This window comes from Aspergillus tanneri, assembly GCF_003426965.1.
Source record: "Aspergillus tanneri strain NIH1004 chromosome Unknown AapTan_1_pilon_pilon_pilon, whole genome shotgun sequence".
Classification (NCBI taxonomy): domain Eukaryota; kingdom Fungi; phylum Ascomycota; class Eurotiomycetes; order Eurotiales; family Aspergillaceae; genus Aspergillus; species Aspergillus tanneri.
Genome location: NW_022984628.1, coordinates 3,058,062 through 3,082,854, shown reverse-complemented (window position 1 = coordinate 3,082,854; position 24,793 = coordinate 3,058,062). Strand labels below are relative to the sequence as shown.

Sequence of the window (24,793 nt, the reverse complement as noted above, 5' to 3'; positions counted from 1 at the left end):
AACTAAACGAATACCGTCAAATGATTCACATTCATCCTCAGATGTTGTAATCGTCTGCCCAGTCGTTGACCCGGATGTCGACTTCATCCCTGCCATGACGTCTTGGTTACGTGCGGATCCCTATTGGTCCTAGTGGTCACAAAATTTCCCTGGCTGGACCGCGTGAAAAGAATCCTCCGGGTGTCAATAATCCACGCATCTCAGTCCAAGCGATTGAGAAGAAAGGCAAACGGCATGGCCTCATGGAAGATATTCGGCGCACAACTATACCAATTTTTGTACTTTTAAATGATGATGTGACTTGGCTCCCAGCAACTCTCCGAGGTATGTTGTACGAGCTATCTGCAAATCCAGGTGTCGGTGGTGTCTTCCCCGGAACTAAAATGAACCCCCAATGGTGCGATCGGCAAAGCCTGATCCTCAATGCCCTGTTTTTGAGGCCATTGGCACTTCCAGGCTTGATAGACGCGCTCTGACCACTGCATTCATGGCCTACTTTTGCGATACCAAATTTTGGCATTGTCAGGCAGAACGGCAGCATATCGCACTAAGACCTTAAAATACCCTGGATTCGAGAAACACTTCATCGAGGACTGCTGGTAATACTCAAGCCATTCTCATTGGTAAAAACAATATTGCTACACGCGTCCTCTGGGATTGATGGTTTAAAACCTGCCTTTAGGAGCTGCGCATAACTTAACAAATTAGCTGATAAACCAGGTACGTGGCGCACCTCTGGTACATCAAGGGTAATATTATTAAACGTTATTCGAGCCGCTCCCTCAGCAAGGGGAGGCTTCTGTCCACCTAAGGATCCACCCACATTAGGCGTACCAGTTGGTAGGATTTCGTAAGTTAAAAAGGCATCTTGTTGGGGGGTCATGTAGTACGAAGCGCATGTATCCACATACCATTCAGGTGGTTGCGTGCTTGATAACACAATATAATTTGCAGATGCCGAGCACTTCAGCAATTCAGGTGATGCATATGTAGGATCACTTTTCGTAGCCCTATACTCATTGATTCGCTTGAGAAATGTCGGCTTTACTCTATCAGAGGGGATCGCCTAGGGTTTCTGACACCAGCACACTTGCGAGTCAGGATGTCGTCCGTAGTATTTGCAAGACGATTTCGCAGATATCGTGCGAGAAGAGGTAGAGTTTGATTAGTCCTTATCCTGCTTCTTTTGCATGTTTGGAGATTGTTGATTATTTGATTGAGAATTCTTTGAACGGCGCGTCTTAGATAGTTACAATTTTAACTGCCGGCCAATCTTAACTAGCTTTAGACTATATTTCTAATGATGGCTGAGATACTAGGGTGTCCTAAAAAACACGATTTAGTCTGGCACAAAGTGGTGTCTGGCTCGCTTACCCGTTACGTTATCGCTGGTGCATAACACCTTAGGTGCAGTGCTGAATTTGCAGAGGCATCTCAGAGTTTTCGAGACGCGTGCAACAAGGGCTGTAGAACAGAGCACCAGGCACTTAGGCCGCTACAGGTCCCGGCGAGGGTCCAAATTTGTCGTCAAGTAATGGACCACGGTACATAGACATATAAGGATAGATAGCAATAGTAGGGTCCTGCATATCGCTTACAGCGAGGGGTCGGGGTAAATAAATTCACCACCACCACTATACAGTAACAGGGCCAATTTTACGTTCAATTTCTATGGTGCAAATACGAACGCTGCCAGGTAAAAATTGCATAAGCTCACTACTTGATCATTCGCTAACGGACTTGTATCTCTGGACACGATTTTTATGGCATAATTACCAGACAATACTGTTAGAGCTACTGTAAGCTGCGCTGTTCTGTCATATGCTGCAGAGGGAGCTCGAAGAAAACTGTACGAACAATGACACCGTACTGGATTTGTACTGGCATTATCAGGGGCTGAACCCGTAGAACTTATAGGATAGGCTATGTAGAAAAAGGAATCGTTGAAGGGAAGTGTCGACAATTATGGTAATATTAATTATTCAGCACCTTTCTTAGTCAAATGTTGTTGATGATCCAACATCATCGGATCGCGTATATTTCCTACATTAGTTAGTTTGCATTCTTCATTTGTTTACCTCGCCTTTATAAATGCGAGATGTTTTGGTAGTTTAGTTGAATCAGAGACCTAATTCAATGAAGGATCGATACTTGCGAATACGCGTAATTTTATGGTTGACAAGAACCGAGTTTATATAGTTGGTCATGCGTCGCAAATCACACGGCCAGTAAGGTCTGAAGCCCGTCCTGAAAATATACCTGGGGGTCTAGGCCCCGGCCCCTATCCTATTATTACTGCTGACGGACCCATAGCGGTTTTAAGTGACGGAATGAGTCATATCCCCAGCACAGTCTAAAAGCGTGAACGGCGCCATCTCACTTCGATGATATGCACATTCTTGGTCATCTCTAACGACTGGTTTACCTGCCCACGACCTCTCAATGGCCCAGACTCCGGAGGCGATCTTACATCTAGAAAAATGCCTCATCCGGCCCTACTGTCAGAGCGACGCCGAAGATGTTTCCCGAGAAGCGGACAACCCACGGATAGCAAAATGGATGACTAATCGGTTTCCCCATCCATATCTTATCGACGATGCCAAGAAGTGGATAGCGACTTCAATGACACAACCTGAACTGAATGCCTTCGCTATTTGCCGAAAAGATGACAACCGAGTGATTGGCGGAATTGGGTTGGAAGCTGAAGGAGATGTGCAATATCGGACGATGACTATGGGATATTGGTTGGGTGAAAGCCACTGGCGCTGTGGCATTGCCACTGAAGTTGTTACGGCCCTCTCCCGATGGGCCTTCGAAAAATTCCCCCATGTGATCAGGTTACAAGCGACTGTGTTCGAGGGTAACGAGGCAAGTGCCGGAGTTCTGCAGAAGGCGGGCTATCATTTTGAAAGCAGAAGCAGAAGCGCGGTGGAGAAGAACAGTGTAGTGATGGACTTGATAACATATTGCATGTTGCGGCGTTGAGAGAGGTTATATTTAGCCGTTTGGGGAACTACATCAACAACATGATTCATGCAATCGCGGGAGGTCCGGGGAGGTATTAATCTCGGTCTCGACTCTCATCGCACACAGAACTGTACAGCATTGGAACAGCGGTCGGTTGACACAACTAGACACATATCCAGAATATTGCACGCGTCATCTTCCGCAGCCTGTTAATGGGATTAAGAAGCTAGAGAACTAGAAGAAGAAAGGGCAGGAGCCCGTTTGACTTCTCGGGCCTATGGTCCCTATGTTCCAATTGTCCCTATTGTCCCTATGGTCCCTATGGTCCCTATTGTCCCCGTTATTCCTACTGTCCCTACTGTTCCTATTATCCACATTGGCCCTCGATGGGCACCACGTGACTTGTTTTTATTTGTTTACCTGTCCTTTTCCTCTTTCTTCCCTTCAAGTATTCCTTTTTGTACATAGCCTATCATATAGGTTCTACGGGCCCAGCCCCTGACAATCCCACCTGCTTTTGGTTTATAAGTCATACTTCGCCGCCAGCTCTTGCCATGTTATCCACAGGGGCGTGGGGTAGTAAAGTGACTAAAATTTAATTAGTCTAGTTTAGAAAACCTTACCTTGACCTTACTAATTCTTCTTGGGAAGGGGTCCATCGGTCATTTGAATTAAACACGTATATCTGGCTGGTATCCTTCAGCCGGACCAGCATCGAGACATCCGCGTTGCACTCCTGGCAGAATTCAAACGCCTTCCGGAACAAAGTTCCTCGTCGAAAATGCTGTTGACGTCTTGCCTTAGAGTTGTTGGACCGGCGGCCATGGATTTTCCTTGGCTTTGCCATTCTAAGTATATCTCTGGATAATAACATAAAAAAAAAATTTAGAAAATCGTACTCAAGTCCAAGTCCTTGGAAAATTCACCTTTATATATTCTTATGCTCACCCTCCCTGCGTGACCGAAGGCCGTGAAAGTAAAGGCGAAAGACTATCCTACAACACAAGGTGCGCTTAAATAGAGTCCATACCTTGGTTGGAAAAGGGGCAGTTATGGCGTTTATCTCCAAGTGATCTGGGGTGATCAGCCTTTGGGCACCTACATATAGCCTAATAGGATGCGACACATTTTGGGGCCGGCTGGCCGTCCAACGACACATTTTGGTGCCGGCTGAACGTCCACAGTCCGTCGCCAATCGCAGGTCTCTTAGGAGAATGAATAATGCATACGCGGACTACATGCCTATGGAATACCAATCCATGCGGAAAAACATGCGTGTGCAGACTACTTACCTACGGAATACTAATCCACTTGTAGACTTTATGCATATGGAATCACAACTGCGCATGGATTGGTATTCCATATGCATAAAGTCTGCATACGCATGTATTTTTCCACATGGATTAGTATTCCATAGGCATAAAGTCTACATACGCATGATTTTCCACATGGATTGATATTCCATATGCATAATATCTACAAATGCATTTATTTCTGCGCATGGATTGGTATTCCACAGGCATACAGTCTACACACGCACGTATTTCTGCGTATGGATTGGATTCCCATAAGTATATAGTCTACGTACGCATAAAGTGTGCATACGCATATATTCCTGCATATGGGTTAGTTTCCTATAAGCATATAGTCTGCGTATGCATTATTCATTCCTAGGGCAGGAAATGCACAAGCCTGATTTAATTATTCTAATAAAGACGAAGACGCAGTCTTATGTAGTATATAAAATATATTCTATTTTATAGAATAGAGTCGATTTGGTTTAATTTTCCATCTCTATTTCGTATGTCATAACAGATCGATGGATCGACGGCGCCATTTTTGGCAAGTAATTGGCTTGGGAAGCCAAGGTGAACCAATCGAACCAGGGCTGTGGTCTAGAGACTGACTTTTAAGGCAGTCATCTCAGGAGTATTGTTTCATGATATGTAACTGTCAGATATTCGGCTAGAATAGGAAGGTAAGTTCTATTTGTAGAAAGTCGTGAAGGGGTTAGGACCAACAGTGCGGCACCACGACCAAGGGAATGACTACGCAATAAATACTGGGAATTAGACCATCAAGCAAGAGTATCAAATAAAGCTATAAAGGTGCAAAATGCCTTGCTATCTAATGACTAAATATACACAAAGAGGAATCGCTGAGAGGAGTAAAGTAAAGGGGAGTGTGCGTTCTCATACTCCGATGGGTCATGTGACTGCAAATAAGCGGACCAATCATGTGCGCCGATTGCAGCGAAGGCGAAGCCGAGCAATACGAGTTGCGGTGGCGGCGGCCGCAAGGCCGCCGCTGAGCACGCGGAGCTAGTTACTGAGGTTGCTGTCAGGGGCTGAACCCGTAGAACCTATGGGATAGGTTATGTATAAAAAGGAATCGTTGAAGAAGGAAGAAAGGAAGAGGAAAATAAGCGGTAAACAAATAAGGTAGGAATCACGTGACATAGATCGAGGGCCAACGGGGCGATGGGCCAAAGGGACCAACAGGGCCAACAGGGCCAGTAGGGACAGTAGGGACAATAGGGACAATAGGGACAATAGGGGCAATAGGGACAACAGGGACAACAGGGACAACGGGGACAACGGGGACAACGGGGACAACGGGGACAATAGGGACAATAGGGGCAATAGGGGCATTGGCCCAATAGGTCAAACGGGCTCCAGCCCTTACAATTAGCAACTTTTTGACTCTTTCTCAGCACCACTTCCACAACCTAATCCATACTATACTAAGCTTAGTCTGTTATTCAAGTAATACAGAGGTATTGAACGTAAGCATACGAAACTAGGTGCTGCTTATTGTATCTTGAATACATAGAAGCTCCCTCTGCAAACCATTAATAGTGTGTCTCAAACTAGTTAGCCCAACTTGGCAGCAACGGGCAACAGTCAGAGAATAGCGATTTCCGATCTGACATGTGAACCTGAGTTGACTCTAATATGGATTTGTAACATTCTTGTCCCCAGAAAGGGTCCATAGGAACAAGCATAGGATTCTGAATAAAGATATCTGTCAAAATATTTAGGTGCACTCTCGGTATAGATTTCTATTGCCTTCAGTTAATTCTAACGTATTTGCCCATGGCTAGGCGACTGTCCATTGAGTGGGCAGCCTTGCAGGAACACATAGCTATTACCCCTCTTTTTCCAGCCTGATAAACCGTACTTTGCATTCTCTTGCCCATAATCAAAAATTTTTTCACGTTTAAACTTGGCATTATCGGGACATCCCATTTGACTTGTTTTAGCCTGCTCTCTTCTTACACCACCATGACCTCTTTAACGCACAATGACTACACAATCGCGTGGATATGTGCCTTGCCGCTGGAGGTGGCGGCGGCCCGAGCCATGCTGAACAAAATTCACTGTTGTTTACCTAGGACCCTCAGCGATCCCAATGCCTACGAACTTGGCGAATTGAACGGCCACTATATCGTCATTGCCTGCCTACCAGCTGGCGTATACGGCACAGTGTCAGCCGCGACTGTTGTGTCTCGCATGTGTGTAGCATTTCCTCGACTTCAATATGGACTGATGGTGGGAATTGGAGGCGGCGTCCCGGGCAAAAACAACGACATTCGTCTAGGTGATGTGGTGGTCAGCAAACCGGTTGGAAAGTACAGTGGGGTGATACAGTATGATTATGGAAAGGCAGTTCAAGGTGGACATTTCGAGCCAACAGGCACATTAAATAAACCACCGCAAGCTCTTTTAACACATATGAGTCAACTTGAAGCAAAACAAATGACTGGGGGCGAAGATGATGTTTTAAAGATAGTGTTGGAAGTACTAGAGCGAAACCCTAACATGCAGGAGAGATTTTCACCCCCGGAACAGCACACAGACACTCTTTTTCACTTCTCCTATCACCATGCCGACAAGGAAGATAGCTGTAAAAAGTGCGATACACGATATCTAATTAAACGGCAACCACGTGATACCAGGACACCTTCTATTCATTATGGATTGATTGCATCCGGAGATCAGGTGATGAAGGACTCGGAAACGCGAGATCGTCTTGCACAACGGCATGGAATACTCTGCTTTGAGATGGAGGCAGCAGGCCTTATGGACGAGCTTCCAACACTTGTGATCCGAGGGATATGCGATTATTGCGACTCCCATAAACAAAAGGAGTGGCAAGGATATGCAGCTTTGACAGCGGCTGCCTATACGAAAATACTGTTATCAGTCATGCCTATCTGCCGCACAGACCGAGACTTGATAAAGTGCAATCGAGTGCGGCACTGGGTGGTCTCACTAGCAAAAAATCCAAAGTTTGTCGGTCGTCATGATGAAATCACAAAGCTAGAAAATTTGATAACAATGCCGGATGGCCCCAGGAGGATTGCAATCACCGGTTTAGGAGGGGTCGGGAAAACTCAAGTGGCCCTTGAGCTAGCACACCGCATATGGGACCAGGATAAAGAGCGCTCGGTGTTCTGGATCCCCTGTACAAGCCACGCCATGATTGAACAGACATTCCTGAGATTTGCCGAGACACTTGGGCTTCACAACGTGAAGCCAGCAGAGGTTAAAGAACAGATCAAAATATACCTCAGTTCCGAGCGTGCAGGAAAGTGGCTATTAATTTTTGATAATGCGGATGATGCCGAGATGTGGTTAACAGCTAATGACAAATTTCCGGCCCTTGAGGATCTTCTCCCTGAGGGTGGACAGAATCGTATTCTGTTTACTACCCGAAACCGAAAACTCGCCATGAAACTGGCACCATTCAACGCTGTTCCAATTCCAGACGTGAATAAAGAAACCGCATTAAAGATTCTGGAAAGTACATTGACAAATAAGGGCTTGCTTAAAGATAGCATGATAACAGCTACTCTTCTAGAGCAACTGGCTTTTCTTCCTTTGGCAATTGCGCAGGCATCAGCATATATTATTGAAAACGGTATTAATTTATCTACTTACCTTGCACTTCTCCAAGAGCAGGAACAAGATACTGTGGAACTCCTTAGCGAAGATTTTAGGGATCCAGGACGCTACAAGGATATCCAGAACCCCGTGATCAGTACCTGGTTAATATCTTTTAAACAGATTCAGCATCAAGACAAATTGGCAGCTGATTATCTATCTTTCATGGCTTGTATTAATCCACGAAATATCCCGCAGTCTCTTCTTCCTCTCTCAACATCCAGAAAACAAGTAATTGATGCTTTGGGGCTTCTGAATGCATACTCATTTACAAACGGCCAAGACATATATATAAATATGCACAGGCTTGTGCATATTGCGACCCGTAACTGGCTTAGAAAAAATGGACTATTCAATCACTGGATCCAGAGGGTGGCTGATCATATACAGAAGGTTTTCCCAGATAATCAGTGTACTAATCGAGGACGTTGGCAAGAATACCTTCCTCATGCTTTGGCGCTTGTACATGAAAATGAATTTATTATACAAGAGGAGCAATATATTGACTTAACTAAGAAGATCGCAGATTGCCTTGCTAGTGATGGGAGATACTATGAAGCAGAGTTATTTTATAACAAGCTGATGAGGATCAACCAGAACAAGATTGGCCCAGAGCATCCTGATACTCTGACCAGCATCGAGAGCTTGGCATCAACCTACTGGAATCAGGGACGATGGAATGAAGCTGAGAAGCTGGAGGTGCAAGTAATGGAGACAAGGAAGACTGTGCTGGGAGCTAAGCATCCCGATACTCTAACCAGCATGGCGAATCTGGCATTAACCTACCGAAGCCAAGGACAATGGAATAAAGCTGAGAAGCTGTTTGTGCATGTAATGGAGACAGGAACGACTATGCTAGGAGCTGAGCATCCTGATACTCTAACCAGCATGACGAATCTGGCATCAACCTACCGAAGCCAAGGAAGATGGAATGAAGCTGAGAAGCTGGAGGTACAAGTAATGGAGACAAGAAAGGCTGTGCTAGGAGCTGAGCATCCCGATACTCTAACCAGCATGGCGAATCTGGCATCAACCTACTGGAATCAGGGACGATGGAATGAAGCTGAGAAGCTGGAGGTGCAAGTAATGGAGACAAGGAAGACTGTGCTGGGAGCTAAGCATCCCGATACTCTAACCAGCATGGCGAATCTGGCATTAACCTACCGAAGCCAAGGACGATGGAATGAAGCTGAGAAGCTGGAGGTGCAAGTAATGGAGACAAGAAAGGCTGTGCTAGGAGCTGAGCATCCCGATACTCTAACCAGCATGGCGAATCTGGCATCAACCTACTGGAATCAGGGACGATGGAATGAAGCTGAGAAGCTGGAGGTACAAGTAATGGAGACAAGGAAGACTGTGCTGGGAGCTGAGCATCCCGATACTCTAACCAGCATGAATAATCTTGCCTATACTTGGAAATCTCAGGGAAAGCTTCAGGATGCCTTGGCTCTAATAAAAAAATGCTCTGATCTGCGCAGCAGAGTATTAGGGCCTAATCACCCGCGTTCCAGATCCTCCTCTCGTGCTCTTGGTGAATGGATAGATGAGTACAATTCATTACTTGATCGAAGACCTTTCACTAAAGAAGGATGTCCGCAGCATCTGCCACAAGTTTCAGCAGAGTCTCCAGCAACTGTGGTGAAGCGTATCAATCTACCTTATACCCAAGGACGACCAGCTACTCAATTATTTCCTGGAACTCATCCTCTTATCATAGCTTCTAGAACACCGTCACCCGCGCCGCAAGGCCGAGACTTACAAGAAGTGGATTAATTTAGGACTACCATATTCTTGCACCATCCAGTTGGATATTAGACGAGCTGAGTTGTAGAAGTTCTATTCTCAATTTTTCAACACACGTATAGTAAGTATGTATTCTCTATTTCCTGGCATGGACAGAGAAAGTAAAGTAGGAGAATCATCCAGGCGCAATAGTAAAATCTCCAGTGGTAAATCTCTAGTTCTCACCATTTAAATAAGTTTATGAAATGGAGTTGGGCTCTTTCAAGTCATACTACCTACATAGTTCTATGATAACAAGGCAACTAGTTGCCTTGAAAGACAGCTTCTTCGGTTATAGGTAACTTAAGTGCAAAACCATATATTAATTACCAAAAGACTGTACTCTTATATACCATACACGTTGTGAATTACTCTAGTACTGATCTAAGCCCAGTATAAATTGGGCTTCAGGAGTGGCGCCGAGAAAGAGTCAAAGAGTTCCAAACCATATAAGCCGAACCTGCAGGATGCTGTACCATCGACCCACCATCTCTTTGACTTCTCGGCGTCCACTGCGCCTTTGCGCGTATTATAATACTCAGAGGCGCAGTGGGGTATATAGAGAATATTATTCGAGATTTGGAGGAAGTAGACGTGAAAGAAGACCGTTCAATGAATTTGAGACATTATAAAACTTCCACTAGGGGGCTGGTTGGACACATTGGCTGTACGTTAATCTCATGCCATACTTTACCTTTGCTTTCACTTCTCCCACTTGTACATTAGGAAGTAAAGCTATACAAATCGAATTTAACTTGCCAAATAGAGATGTAACTTTGGACTTGAACAGTTGTAGCAGTATTAAGAACTGTTAGTGTAATAACCCAAGGGTGAGCCTACCATTGTGGCCACCTTGCAGCCGACGTTGTGGGACAAACTTCTTCATTTACTCTTCTACTTCTTTGATTGTCTTGAAGCCTAATTAACTTGATAGATGTTGATGCTGCGGTAATTCAGGTATATGGCTGGGAGAAAGACTAAAATACAGAATACTGTACTGCATTATAACACCTCGATTGTCAGACCGGCATTACGGAAATGCCCTTCTGCACTTTGTTTACTCGTAGACACAGTCTCAACACGCCACTCAAGGAAAGAATCAACGCCCTGGCCGTCCTCGATTGGATTCAAATCCGGTGAGTACGGGGGCAAATATACAAGCTTGACCCCTGCTTGCATTCGTTCTATTCTCTCAGAATGGTGAAAGGAGGCGTCATCCATGACAAGAACAGATTTTGGCTTTGGCCATTTTCCACAGTGTTGAAGTTGTTTAATAAAATCTTCAAAGATAGAGGCGTCAGTTGAGCCTTGGAAGACATGGGACAAGACAACTCTATCTTAAGCATAGGCTGGAAGAATCTGATACCGTTGATCACGATGGAATTTGATCACTTGGGAGGGTCTGCTGCCGAGAGAAGACCAGCCGGTTCTTCTAAAGCCTATCCTTTTATCGCATCCAGATTCATCCACGTAAACGAGATGATATGAGCAAAAATCAGAAACAAAATAAGAGTATATGTCTCGCAGATCTGCATTTTATTCTCTTGCTTTCTGCTTTGCGGTTTTCTTTGACCAGCCTTCACGCTTGAAAGCACGACTAATACAGCACGTTGTCACCATTTCTTGCAACTCATCCCATACAAAAAGCACCATCTCATCAAGGTACAAATAAGGCCTTTCTAGTAGATGATCACAAAGAGCTTAAATAACAACAGGAGTAAACCTTGTGGCCGCCCTTTTACATTGGGAGGTGCCTTCACATTGCCAAATTGGCGCATACTGGAGCGAAGCCGTCTGATTGTACGCATATTGCAGCCAACAGCCTTAGCCATCTGGGGGACAGTGAGTTCATTACTAACGATTATATCATGGGTTAATGCCAAGGTTGAGGCAGCAAGATTGTGTGCCATCTTACCACTGCACTTGGATGATCGACTGGGAGTATTTTTAGTGAGATGGGGAACTATTATTGAGGGAGGGGCATTAGGCTGCAGTTGTATACATGAAACATGGTAACTACTGTAAGTTATTTAGTCATAGATACTTCCGTAAAATATATCATAGTATCGTTACAGTACCGTACAAAGCCAAGAACCAGGTTGTTAAGAACAATTCCAACAGTAGTTTAGATTGTCTTGGGCATTAAGGTTTGAAGAAGAGTGAAAGAGTGTAAGACCTGGGCTCCGTTTTGCAATATGGTGTACATGCATCTCATACTCTCTGATTTATTTCAAGCTGTAATGCCAAGACGGGCTGTACTACTACATTAATATTATCAACCGGAAAAAGACCACATCGCGTTTACGGCCGACAGGCCAGTGATACGCTTTGTCGACCATAAAAACACGCGTATTCACAAGAATCGATCCTCGAAGAATTATGTCTCTGATTCAACTAAACTACCAAACCATCTCGCGTTATAAAGGCGAGGTAAACAAACGAAGAATGTAAACTAACTAATATAGGAAAGTATACGCAATCCGATGATGTTGTATCATCAACAACATTTGACCGAGAAAGGTGCTGAATAATCAATATTACCATAACTAGTTATTGTTAGATATACGGCTAGTCCCGAAGAGAAAATAGAGTATGATTGGTAAAAAGGTCTTATTTGAATAAATTGAGCTGGTTGGGCTCTTCTTGATTATCCTTCTTGGTTATTCTTGATTGATTATTTTGTTGTGTGCTCCGCGGGGGTTTTACCCCGATCTGGTCACATGATTCTGGTCCACCAGCGGCCATATTATTTGACAGTTATTTAGTTAATTGTCGACAGCTTAAAAAGGATTCTTCAACAGATTACTAATTCGAATACTTGGCCTATTCAGCCATATAAATAGAGCCTTTTTGGTCGGCTTAATGATTCGATATACGTTGTACTTCAGCGCCCCATCGTAGTTGACATGTATGATGCTAATTAAGGCATCCCCTGTTCCGGAATCCTGTATTGTATTGTATGCGAGAATCTCATAGTTAGCCGTTTTATATTTTATACCTCCTGCACTATTACTTGATCTACAAATAATAATGATTGGCTGAAGGTACCCCGGTTACTCCTCTTTTTTTCCCCCATCCATCTTGCCCACGAGGCACGATTCTCTTCAATTGAATGGGGCTTGGACGAGCTGACTATCTAGATAGGGGACTAAGAGAGGCCATGTGACCATACCGAATACGGTAGGTCTCTAACCTCTGCGTGGGCATACCAATGGAAAATCTACCCTACGTTTACGGTACACTACTCCAAATTACGTTTATGACTTTCCTTCTCAGGTGTTTAGTGCGGCCTGGCCAGCAAAGTTCACTGCTGTTTATTATGTTATTCATGCCATGCAAAAATGGTATCCGCACTCGATGACTACACGGTCGCATGGATATGCGCCTTGCCGCTGGAAATGGCTGCAGCAAAGGCCATGCTGGATGAAGTCCACCCTTTCCTGCGCCAGCCAAAAGCAGATCACAGCGTCTACACACTTGGGAGTATTAATGGCCATAATGTAGTAGTGGCCTGCCTACCGTCCGGTGTTTACGGGACCACATCTGCCGCAACGGTGCTTGCTTATATGCTACTGACATTTTCGTCTCTTCGATTTGGGCTAATGGTGGGGATTGGAGGCGGCGTACCTAGCCCAAAAGCTGATATCCGTCTCGGCGATGTTGTAGTCAGCATGCCAACTGCGACTTCTGGAGGCATAATCCAGTATGACTATGGAAAGACGCTACGTGATAGACGCTTCGAGCGCACTGGGTCACTTAACAAGCCTCCTCAGTTTCTGCTGACCGCAGTCTCTCAAATACGCAGTGATTATATAATTAAAGGCTCTCCTATTGAAGGTATTATTTCAAATAAACTGCAGAAACACCAAAAAATGCGAGAACAATTTTCACGGCCTTATCAAGATTTGCTTTTTAACTCAACCTACAATCATCAGAGCACAAACTCCGATTGTTCATCATGTGATCTGACCCAGTTGATAATCCGTGCGCCTCGAACAACCACAGAACCCCATATTCATTATGGATTAATTGCATCGGGGAACCAGGTTATGAAAGATGCCGATACACGAGACTCCATCGCCCAAGAGATGGGCATTCTCTGCTTTGAGATGGAGGCTGCTGGGCTCATGGACCAACTTCCATGCCTTGTTATCCGAGGAATTTGTGACTATTGTGACACACACAAACATAAACAATGGCAAGGATACGCAGCCCTTGTTGCCGCTGCTTATACAAGGACTCTCCTCACAGTTATTCCTATACTTGAGAGGCGGGCTGATCTGAAAAAACAAAGGCCTCAAGCAAGCCACTGGAAGGTCCCCTTTGGGAAGAACTTACGATTCGTGGGCCGTGAAGATGAAGTTACTGCAATTGAACGATTAATCCTGCAAAATGGCGGGCCTTCCAGAATCGCTATTTGTGGACTTGGTGGGATTGGAAAGACTCAGATAGCGCTTGAAGTGGCTTACCGCATGCGAGACAGATATCCCCAATACTCGATTTTCTGGATCCCTTGTACCAGCCATGAGAGTGTTGAACAAGCATATATGGATATCGCTGATGTAGTAGGATTCCAAGGTATAAAGCCAGCTGAGGTGAAGGACCAAATCAAGGCTTATTTTTGTCAAAAGAGTGCTGGGAAATGGCTTCTTATTTTTGACAATGCTGATGATATGGAGATGTGGGTCAAAGGCAGCTCCACTGCCTTAGCACTGAGCAACTTTCTTCCTCAAAGTGACCAAGGTCATATTCTATTTACCACTCGCAATCAGAAGTTAGCTGTGAGACTGGCATCTTCCAGTATAATACCAATCTCACAGTTAAATAAAAAAAAACTAGTGTGAGGATGCTTGAAACATCACTAATAGAAAATCACCATCCAGTTAACCAGAATACTGCTACAACGCTTGTTGAACAACTTTCCTATCTCCCGCTGGCAATCACCCAGGCTGCAGCTTATATTAATGAGAATGATATTAGAGCCTCTGACTATATAGAGCTTCTACAAGAGCAGGAGCCAGATATTGTGGAGCTCTTGAGTGAGGATTTTGAAGATGAAGGGCGATATCCTGATATCCAAAATCCCGTGGCCACTACTTGGCTGATATCATTCCAACAGATCCAGCGCTTGAACCGTCTGGCAGCTGACTATCTATCATTTATGGCTTGCATTAATCCACGAGATATTCCTCTGTCTTTTCTTCCCCAGGCTGCCTCCAAGAAAAAAAGAACTGATGCGATTGGCCTCCTTAAGGCATATTCTTTTATAAGTGAGCAGAGAGAAGACAACTTATTAAGTCTTCATCGACTTGTCCATCTTGCGACCCAGAACTGGATAAGACAGAACCAATAGTTTAGCCTGCAAATATTAAAAAACCGCTGACCGATTAAAAGAACATTTTCCGGATGATGACCATGCGAATCGAAAAATATGGCGAGCATATCTACCTCATGCCCTAGCAATAATAGGAGAAGTCGACTTTCAGAAAGCGCAAGAGAAATACATCAGTCTGACTCAGAAGGTCGGAAAGTGCCTATATAGTGATGGGAGATACAATGAAGCAGTTGAGTTATTTAGCAACATCATACGCGTGCAAAAAGAGAAACACCGTGACACCAGCGCCTCGACTCTAACTAGCATAGCCTGGGTTGCATCAGCATATAGGAACCTGGGACGTTGGAAGGAAGCTGAAGAGCTAGGAATGCAGGTATTAGAGGTTCGCAAATGGGTGTTCGGGCCAGAGCATCCCGACACTCTGGCCAGCATGGCCTGCCTAGCATCCACATACAGAAACCAGGGACGATGGAAAGAAGCAGAAGAGTTGGAGGTGCAGGTAATAGAGATTCAAAAACAGGTGCTTGGACCAAAACACCCCAACACACTGATTAGCCTAGGAAACTTGGCATCGATATACATGGACCAAGGACGATGGAAGGAAGCAGAAGAGCTGGAGGTGCAGGTAATAGAGATTCAAAAACAGGTGCTTGGGCCAGAACACCCCAATACACTGATTAGCATGCATTACCTAGCATCAACATACAGGAATCAGGGGCAATGGAAGAAAGCAGAAGAGCTGGGAGTGCAGGTAATAAAGATATGTGAACTAGTGCTGGGACCAGACCATCCCGACACTCTAACCAGCATGGACAACCTGGTATCAACATACAGAAGCCAGGGACGATGGAAGGAAGCAGAAGAGCTAGGTATACAGGTAATAAAGATCCGCAAACAGATACTAGGGCCAGACCATCCCTACACACTAAACAGCATGGGTAACCTGGCTTCGACATACATAAGCCAAGGACGATGGAAAGAAGCAGAAGAGCTGGAGGTGCAGGTAATAAAGATTCAAAACCAGGTACAGGGACCAAAGCACCCCAACACTTTAATTAGCGTGCACAACCTAGCGTCGATATACAGGAATCAGGGACGATGGAAAGAAGCAGGAGAGCTTGGAGTACAGGTAACGAAGATCTATAAACAAGTGCTGGGACCGGAACACCCCAACACTCTAACCAGCATGGACAACCTGGTATTCATATATTCGAATCAGGGACGATGGAAAGAAGCAGAAGAGCTGGGAGCGCACATAATAAAGGTCTGCAAAAAGGTGCTGGGTCCTGAGCATCCTGACACTCTAGCTAGCATCGACAACCTGGTATTAATATATAAAGACCAGAGACGATGGAAGGAGGCAGAAGAACTAGGAGTGCAGGTATTAGAGGTTCGCAAACAGGTGTTCGAGTCGGAGCACCCCGACACTCTGGTCAGCATGGCCAGCTTGGCATCCACATACAGAAACCAGGGAAGATGGAAGGAAGCAGAAGAGCTGGGAGTACAGCTAATAAAGATCTGTGAACTGGTACTGGGACCAGAGCATCCCGACACTCTAACTAGCATGGCCAACCTGGCATTGACATACTCAAATCAGGGACAATGGGCGCAAGCAGAAGAGCTGCAGACTAAGGAACTAAAGCTTTGTTTAAAGTCCCTGGGGCCACTGCATCCCAATACTCTAACCAGCAGAGCCAACCTTGCGTTAATATACAGTAACCAGGGGCAATGGAAGAAAGCAGAAATGCTAGGGGTACAGATAATAGAAACCTGTAATCAGGTTCTAGGGCCCGAGAGCCCCGACACTTTAACTATTATGTGTAACTTAGCATCGACATACATGGACCAGGGGCGATGGAAAGAAGCACAAGAATTAGAGATGCAGGTACTAAAGATCCGCAAACAAGTGCTGGGGCTGGAGCACCCAAACACTCTACTCAGCATGCACAATCTGGCATTTATATACAGGAATCAGGAACAATGGAAGGAAGCAGAAGAGCTGGGAGTACAGGTAATAAAGGCCTGTAAACTAGTGTTAGGCCCAGAGCATCCCGATACTCTAACTAGCATGGCCAACCTGGCATTGACATACTCAAATCAGGGACAATGGGTGCAAGCAGAAGAGCTGCAGACTAAGGAACTAAAGCTTTGTTTAAAGTCCCTGGGACCACGGCACCCCAATACTCTAACCAGCATAGCCAACCTAGCATCAATATACAGTAACCAGGGACAATGGAAGAAGGCAGAAGAGCTAGGAATACAGGTAATAAGAAACCGCCAACAGGTGCTAGGGCCTGAGAATCCCTACACTCTGACCAGCATGGGTAACTTAGCGTCGATATACATGCACCAGGGACGATGGAAGGAAGCGGAAGAGTTGGAGGTGCAGGTAATGAGGACGAGCAAGCAAGTGCTGGGGCTACAGCATCCTGACACTCTGTCTAGTATGAACAACCTTGCCTGTTGCTGGAAATTTCTTGGCAAGATGCAAGATGCCTTTGCTTTAATGGAACAATGCCTTGAATTCCGCAATAACATTCTGGGCCCTAATCATCCACATACTATATCCTCCTCATGTTCTCTCAGCGATTGGAAAAACGTGCTCAATGCATTACCGACTAGACACCCAGAAGCAATTGCTGCAGCTGATAATGATCAACTATCTCAGAAGGTTTTGGAAGAGCCTAACCCTAGGCAGCTCAGTGAAGAACACAACGCCGACCCACCTCAAAGACTAAAAGTATCTGCTACTACCAAACCGTGTCTTACAAATCACCCCCTTCTTATCAACCTCATAAGGGCTTCGCATGTGTCCCCATGTCACGATTTACAGGAAGTTGATTAAAAGTCGTCTCAATAGCCGCTGCCCGTCAACTAAGAAGTTAAGCCCAAGTCAGCTAGCTTCAAAAAATCAATAATTAGTAGCTGTCTAGGTAGTTCCTATCTCAAAATCCTATTATAGGTGGGGAAAATACGCATATCAGTAGTCAGAATTTCCTCCACTGCCCGAGGCGATCTTTAAAGTTTCATCCAACCGAGACTGGATGGAGGACCAGTGTTTTAACCACACTTTCCACCCCACGAGCAATGCTTGAAGCTATTACATTGCCGATACTTTGACTAAGGTTTCCAATCTTCGTATCAATGTAGCCCATGAGACTATCCTCCAGAGCATGCTGGTCTTGGGGTTGTTAGACAGACAGCGTGGGTGGCACTATACTCTTCTGAAGGTACTCCAGACTTGTCGCATTATCCAGATATGCTGCAGTCATGTAGGTAAATATTCTTGGCTTAATATTACCTGGTAAAGGCATTCCGTCTCTATGACAAACTCGACCAATTAGAGACTCTGCTTTTCTCTCTCCGAGCAGTCGTTTGAATTGTACCATAGCCAAGAGATTGGTTTAGTATGTCCTCTTACAGCAACAATGCACTCAGTTTCTGGGATTGTGTTGCCAAATTGTCTTTGTCCTTATTTCCTGGTGCTGGGGACGCAGTAAAATCCAGACTTTTATATTCGTAAGCCTTGCCGTCTCATTTTCTTTTATTTCATTTATTGGTTGCTGCAAATGTGCACGTTACATCGCCTGCTATATTTTCCAGGCATTAATCTTCGTTGGTTAGTTGCTATACCTTCCTTACTTAAGTTGATAAAGTACTATACCTTTCTTCTCCTCTTCTTCTCCTTCCATCACAGGGATCTCTATTAAATAATAGCTAATATATTGGATGTTCCAATCCTTCCTAGCTGTAATTTTCTCAACCATGATTGCACCACCATTTGGCAACGGATAGGTTGGCCATGGGCAGTCGTGAAGATTTCCCACCGTCCATGAAGCATTTATCTCTTCAAGTTCTTCTATAGATTCTCCTCCCTGTGCTCTCCGTGCCGTACAGCTGTAGCGACGAAGTTTGGTAATTTGTGGCTGCTCGACTGGTGGCATTTGTCTACCAGTTATAGTTGCCGACTCGACCTCTAGGCAGTTCTGAGTACAATGCATGTGAAACTAGAATATAATAGTAAAACTTACTTTTAGCGCGGCAGCAACACCATCAGTTTTCTTTTTTTGTAATATAGTTAGGATATCCAGAAATCTTTTGCTTCCTTATTACTTTTGTAACCTGGGATCGCAAGTATCTGAGTTTTTAGTCTCCTTGCCTTTTTTAATTTGCTCCTCTAATTGGCTTATTAACTTCTGGCTTTGGGGTGCGGATATGGCCCTCTTTGCTTGAACGATATGTTCGGGTAGCTCTGTCTCCTTTTGGTGAACCTGAGGTCAGACGCCTGCGAAAACGTTGCCAGAGCCTTACTGAAGAGATTCGCCAAAAGGGATATCGAACAGTGAAGGACGGTTCTGGGCCTCACTTTCTTGGCGCTTAGGGCCATTTTCATACTGATGGTTAAAAAGATCCATGTCCTTATCAAAAATGTCTTAATCGGTTCTTTTCCTTTGCCTTTTCTCGTAGTTCAGTGAGCTTTCTGTTGAGGTCTGCAACTGCTTGCATTTTTTGCTCGCCTTTTTTGCTCGCCTTTTTTGCTCGCCAATCTGGTCCCTGCAGCCCCGGTACTATCATATCCCAGAACGTGCGGAGTTGGCGGATTTATTATTTTACTCCCCGCCTGTGAAGACAGAGGATGAGGTGTTTCAGCCCCGATTAAGTTATATCCGCCTTATGATCCGCTGGCAGGACTGAAAGGAAGCTCCACAAAGGGGGACGCAAGCGGCAATGGCAGCTGCACCCCTCCCCCACTGCCCCTAATATCCCCACCAGACAGCAGGATTCCACAGAAATATGACGTGTTAAAATGCCTGTTTTGCCTGGCAGATCCGAGACTCCCTCCCACTCATCGCAGAAAGAAGGCAAAGAAAACAAATAAGCTCTGGGATCACGTGGAGAACCTGCATAGAGAAGAACGTACAGCATTTTCTATGGGCACTCGCTGTGGATTATGTGACACAAGAAACATTGATTTTGTCCCTCCCAGTGTGACTGATCTCAAGGCTCATACCTAAAAAGTTCACGGAATACGCCTTCGACCATGAGATGGGATTCATTGAGTTCCTTCAACTACAAACTGTATAAGATTAACAGTGTGATATGCAAGACATCTTATCCAGAGGAACTGGCCCTCGCGGCTCTAGCCTAAAGCACCTAGTCCTCAGGTGGCTACCATGACTCAGTAGCATCGACGATTAGCTCACTTGAATTACCCTGATATTTTGCGATTGTCTCGTACACCTGGCAGTCAGATTAAGGTTTCCGGTCCTCAATCTCGGCCTTTTTGCGATGTCTGCCACGCGGCGAACCAGAAGCGCAGCCAATCTCATACCTTGGCAAAACGCGCTACGAAACCTCTTCAACGCATTTTTATTGATATTGCGGGTGGAAGAAATACTCTGTCTGAACGCTATAGGCAGCTTAATGACCCTGCTTCTCGTACAGGTTCTCACTACTATATGCTGATAACAGACCACGCAACACGATATCGGTGGATTCTGTTTTCTTAAAGATAGAAAGCTCGTTCACCAACATCTTGAGCAATGCTAAGCGATATGAAATACCAAGGCTTTCAATTGCCTGTATTCGTGCATTGCGATAACGAATTTGTAACCAAGAAAATGACGAAATAGGCGAATAGGACCTGTACAAAAGTAAAAAGAAGTACCTCCTTACCAGTGGGGATGACAGAGCCGTCACAAGATGGCTCTACCTTAATGGATGGAGAACTGGGGTTCTATCAGATGATGAATGCGGGATTATTTCACGGCCGAAGAGAAGCTGTGATTACCTTTAGAGCTTCCGCGATGGTCTCGCAGTGAGGTTAGGCAGGTATTACGGGACCTGCGTCTTATCCTACCCCAGAACCAGTCACGTCAGAAGAGGCCATGGTTTAAGTCACTGTGTTTCCTGTAATGATTGAAGATCATCTCTTGCTTCTAGACTTTGTCATAACCGGTAGCATTGTGATCTGTCGGCTCGTTTCCAGAGGGAATTTATTTACAGCTGAAATCCCCGGTAATTCACACCTGGCATGGTAGCACTTTGGGATGAGCGCGTGCCTTGAGATACTTTTCAACTGTTGGCATTTAAAGAGGTATCCAAAATATGTGAAGCAGCTTCCAATTCTAGCAATATGGGAGCATATGCAGATAGCCGTTATCGTGTACGCATTCTTGACAACTCACAAGGTGAGTGAGCAGACAAAAAGGCAGTAAGATCCCTAGCTAATACGTCATCTAGTCATCCTGGTTGACCAGAAGTGAAGCGGGATGAGAAAATCGATATCTTCTCTTCTCTGTTTTTCCAAGCACATTTGTGTGATCATAGTAGGAAATTTTATTAATAGCGCAGAGGTGTAAAATAGAGAAGCGAAAAAGGGTCCGACAGAGATGGAGGCAAGTCTGTACATGAAAAATAACATACATAGGCTTGGTATCAACTTGCATATATTTTATGAACACCAATGCATAAGCTTAGTAAGGCAATGGAATGGAATAGAGGGCTGGATCCTTGTAGCCAATCCGAGACCGCTATTGCACTAGGTATCCACTTTATTGTTTTGGGACGAGGCGGTCACCTCATCTTAGCGCTTTTTCAGCGCGAATCTCTCCCCAAGCCCCTTGGAAGAACCTAGCATTTTAGATTGAGCTCTACAATGCATAAGCCACTGTTCATCATAAAAAGGTGATAGCAGACTGTATATTCCGATGACAATCGACGTGCGCTATAGACCGCCATCATTTGACTCGACGATGGAGCCAAGGAACGAGGCCGAACCTCTGGTCGGCGTTAGGTCAAACACCGAGGCGGATCCTAGCTCTACAGATCAAGACGACGAGCCCAAAAGCGGTTGGTATCTTTTTATATTGACTCTCGGTATAGGAGGGTGAGTGATCCGCTACACAAATTATGTCAATATGCCCCCTAACCTATTAGTCAGTCTACAGGTGATTTGGTCTGTTCAGCACTCCGCAGGATCTGTAAGCCATTCTACAATACCCAAGTGCTATGTCTGATTTGGTCTTTCTCTTACCAACGAAGCCGTATCTTCTATCCCTAGGGATGAGTAAATCCGTGATGGCAGCTGTCTGGATGGCCGGGCCTCTTACAGGCACGCTCGTACAACCCTATATTGGCATTTGCAGTGACAATTGCCGCAGCCGTTGGGGTAAGAGGAAGCCGTTCATGGTACTTGGCGGAATCGCCACTGTAGTATGTCTATTGGCTCTGGCTTGGGTACAAGAAATAATTAGAGCCATTTTCGACATCTTGAGCTTAGAATCTACCTCCGGTGGGGCTAAAACAGCATCAATTGTCGCTGCAGCGATCTTGATGTATTGTCTGGATTTTGCTATCAACACAGGTATTTTGTGTCATCTCCAGCCGCTTGCTTGTTGACGATGTATCTGAGTTTTACCAGTTCAAGCCGGAATTCGGGCTTTTATTGTTGACAATGCCCCTTGGCATCAGCAAAAGTCCGCAAACGCCTGGGCAAGCCGCGTGAATGGCGCAGGAAATATCCTAGGCTACTGTCTGGGCTTCATGGACTTGCCAAAAACATTCCCAATCTTTGGGGACACACAGTTTAAAGTCCTGTGTGTGATCGCGAGTATTTCTCTGCTATCTACATTATCCATAAGCTGCGCTTGTATCAAGGAGGAAAATACTTCCGAGAAACTCCCTGAAGCTGGTAACCCTGCATTTGGATTATTTGTCCGATTGCTTATGACGACTATCCGGCAGCTTTCACCACAAATATGGAAGATCTTTGCAATCCAGTTTGCATCCTGGTTTGGATGGTTTTCCTTTCTATTCTATGCCACGACCTATATAGGCCAGTTGTATGTGAATCCGTATTTCGCAGAACATCGTGGCCTATCCGAGGATGAGATTAACAAAGTGTGGGAAGAAGCCACACGGGTCAGTACGTTTGCACTATTTGTTAATGCGATTATTGCATTCGCAGCCAGTATTGTCATACCATTTCTGCTTTCCCCATCAGACAAAATGGTTCCGCCTCCCGAGTATACAACAGAGCCCTTTAATTCTGAGTTGCCACAGCGGGGGATGCTCAGTACATGCGCTAGTTCCCTATCATCATTCCGCCAAAGGATTTGGGTCCCTCGCCTAACTCTACGGCGCATATGGTTGTTCTCACACTTTCTTTTTGCACTCTGCATGATAAGCACATTTTGCATTTCCTCACCTCAACGGGCTTCCGTGATGACGGGAATTGTTGGTATTTCTTGGGCTGTTACAATATGGGTTCCATTTGCGCTTCTCGCTACTGAAATAGCGCAGCATGAAGCTGGCAGATGGGATGCACACCTCAGGGACGAGTCAGGGGAAATCGTTGGCAACTCCTGTCCAGGAGCCTATATGACTAATGATATGAGCCATGAGGATGAAGGCAAAGCGACAGGGCAGGCTGGTGCTGTTCTTGGCTTGCACAACGTCTTTGTCTCCGTTCCACAATTTGTTTCGAGTGTTTTTGGCAGTATTATATTTAAAGCACTGCAGAAACCGAGAGGAGAACCTTGGGATAATAGTGTAGCATGGGTAATGAGACTTGGCGGATGTGCTGCCTTGGTGGCAGGGATTTTGACAACTACTCTCCGAGAGCAAAGTGGAAGACACTGAGCGAAAGGAGTCGTATAGCACTGGCAGAGTTGGCGTTTGAGAAAATACTAGCCCATCTTGATGTTCTTTGGTTATTGTTAAGAACAGTCTCCTGCTTCTCTTCGGAGGTGATGGATTATCTCTGAAAGCTTGTTGTTGACTTGCGTTACTGGTTGCAGGAATTTCCGTGAAAGAGGGTACCCTGACATTCCCCCACCGCTCACACAGTAATTAGCGACGTCCCTAGCCATCTCCCGGCAGTTTTGCAGATTATCAAGCTGACGTTTCCGCAGTGAACACGCGCTCAACCTGATCTGCCCAATCTCGAATCTGTACAGCTACCGAACTAAGGCTCTCAACTCCAAGCATTTTCATATATGCAGACAAACAGAAACTACAAAGCCACCATTTCCCACTTTGAGCAATTCTTGTTTTCTTCAAGAAGTACCACATACAAATACTACTTAGTTACTCGTCCCCAACATCTCGAAGAGGTGTCTGCCCATCGCTGGGGACGGCGGTCAATGGGAGCTGTTTTAACCGCCCTCTTGTCTCAGAGTACTATAAAACAATTATGTGAATAAAATGTTAGTATAAGCTTCAAAATATTCGGATCTACGAAACAAACTCCTGGTTCTTAATCAATGCACAGTTAAGAGTGGCTTACGGTTATAAAACCTGGAAGATATGAATGGGGAAGCAGGGTGGTTTCTACAGCGGCAGAAGCTGACAAAGTACCTGACTATTTGCCATTCTCCCACCAAAATTAGTGGATTTGTTCTGATATACAAATTCAGTTTTTATTTATATTTAGGTTCTCAGCAGTCACCTTGATATATTTAATTATTTATTGCCGATTTACTTGCTTATTAGCAGATATAAAAATGGCCTTATTGATACTTATTGCACATGTTAAACGGTACACAGGCATTTAACAGAGAGTAACTGCTCCTACGAATCTTCGCCTGGTACAGATCCAGCATTAAAAACAAGGTATTCTCTGTATTGTATACTTGATGCTGGCAATGCACTGGCAATAACCAGCATAAACTCTGTACACTTTCATGGGAAATTACTCGTCACTTGTCTTTATGCTGTGTGAATAATTTCCGAAGCACGTTATTTATTCATGATAAGAGAA

At 44.9% G+C, this 24,793-nt stretch overlaps 4 protein-coding genes across 4 annotated transcripts; all 4 read left to right on the top strand.

The window, feature by feature from the left end:
• Positions 1 to 2,442: 2,442 nt before the first annotated feature.
• On the top strand, positions 2,443 to 2,985 carry ATNIH1004_003002 (GNAT family N-acetyltransferase; the record flags this gene model as incomplete). Its single annotated transcript, XM_033567684.1, has 1 exon — positions 2,443 to 2,985. One exon carries the CDS (start codon positions 2,443 to 2,445, stop codon positions 2,983 to 2,985), a length of 543 nt encoding a protein of 180 aa, XP_033429679.1.
• Positions 2,986 to 6,251: 3,266 nt separating this feature from the next.
• ATNIH1004_003001 (uncharacterized protein) lies at positions 6,252 to 9,686 on the top strand (the record flags this gene model as incomplete). The annotated part of the gene is made up of 2 exons (XM_033567683.1): positions 6,252 to 8,010; positions 8,440 to 9,686. The coding sequence occupies 2 exons, from the start codon at positions 6,252 to 6,254 to the stop codon at positions 9,684 to 9,686; spliced, it is 3,006 nt and encodes a 1,001-aa protein (XP_033429678.1).
• A 3,350-nt stretch (positions 9,687 to 13,036) lies between these two features.
• On the top strand, positions 13,037 to 17,875 carry ATNIH1004_003000 (uncharacterized protein; the record flags this gene model as incomplete). The annotated part of the gene is made up of 3 exons (XM_033567682.1): positions 13,037 to 14,495; positions 14,579 to 14,830; positions 15,090 to 17,875. 3 exons carry the CDS (start codon positions 13,037 to 13,039, stop codon positions 17,873 to 17,875), a joined length of 4,497 nt encoding a protein of 1,498 aa, XP_033429677.1.
• A 4,235-nt stretch (positions 17,876 to 22,110) lies between these two features.
• On the top strand, positions 22,111 to 23,673 carry ATNIH1004_002999 (uncharacterized protein; the record flags this gene model as incomplete). The annotated part of the gene is made up of 2 exons (XM_033567681.1): positions 22,111 to 22,396; positions 22,454 to 23,673. 2 exons carry the CDS (start codon positions 22,111 to 22,113, stop codon positions 23,671 to 23,673), a joined length of 1,506 nt encoding a protein of 501 aa, XP_033429676.1.
• Positions 23,674 to 24,793: the final 1,120 nt, after the last annotated feature.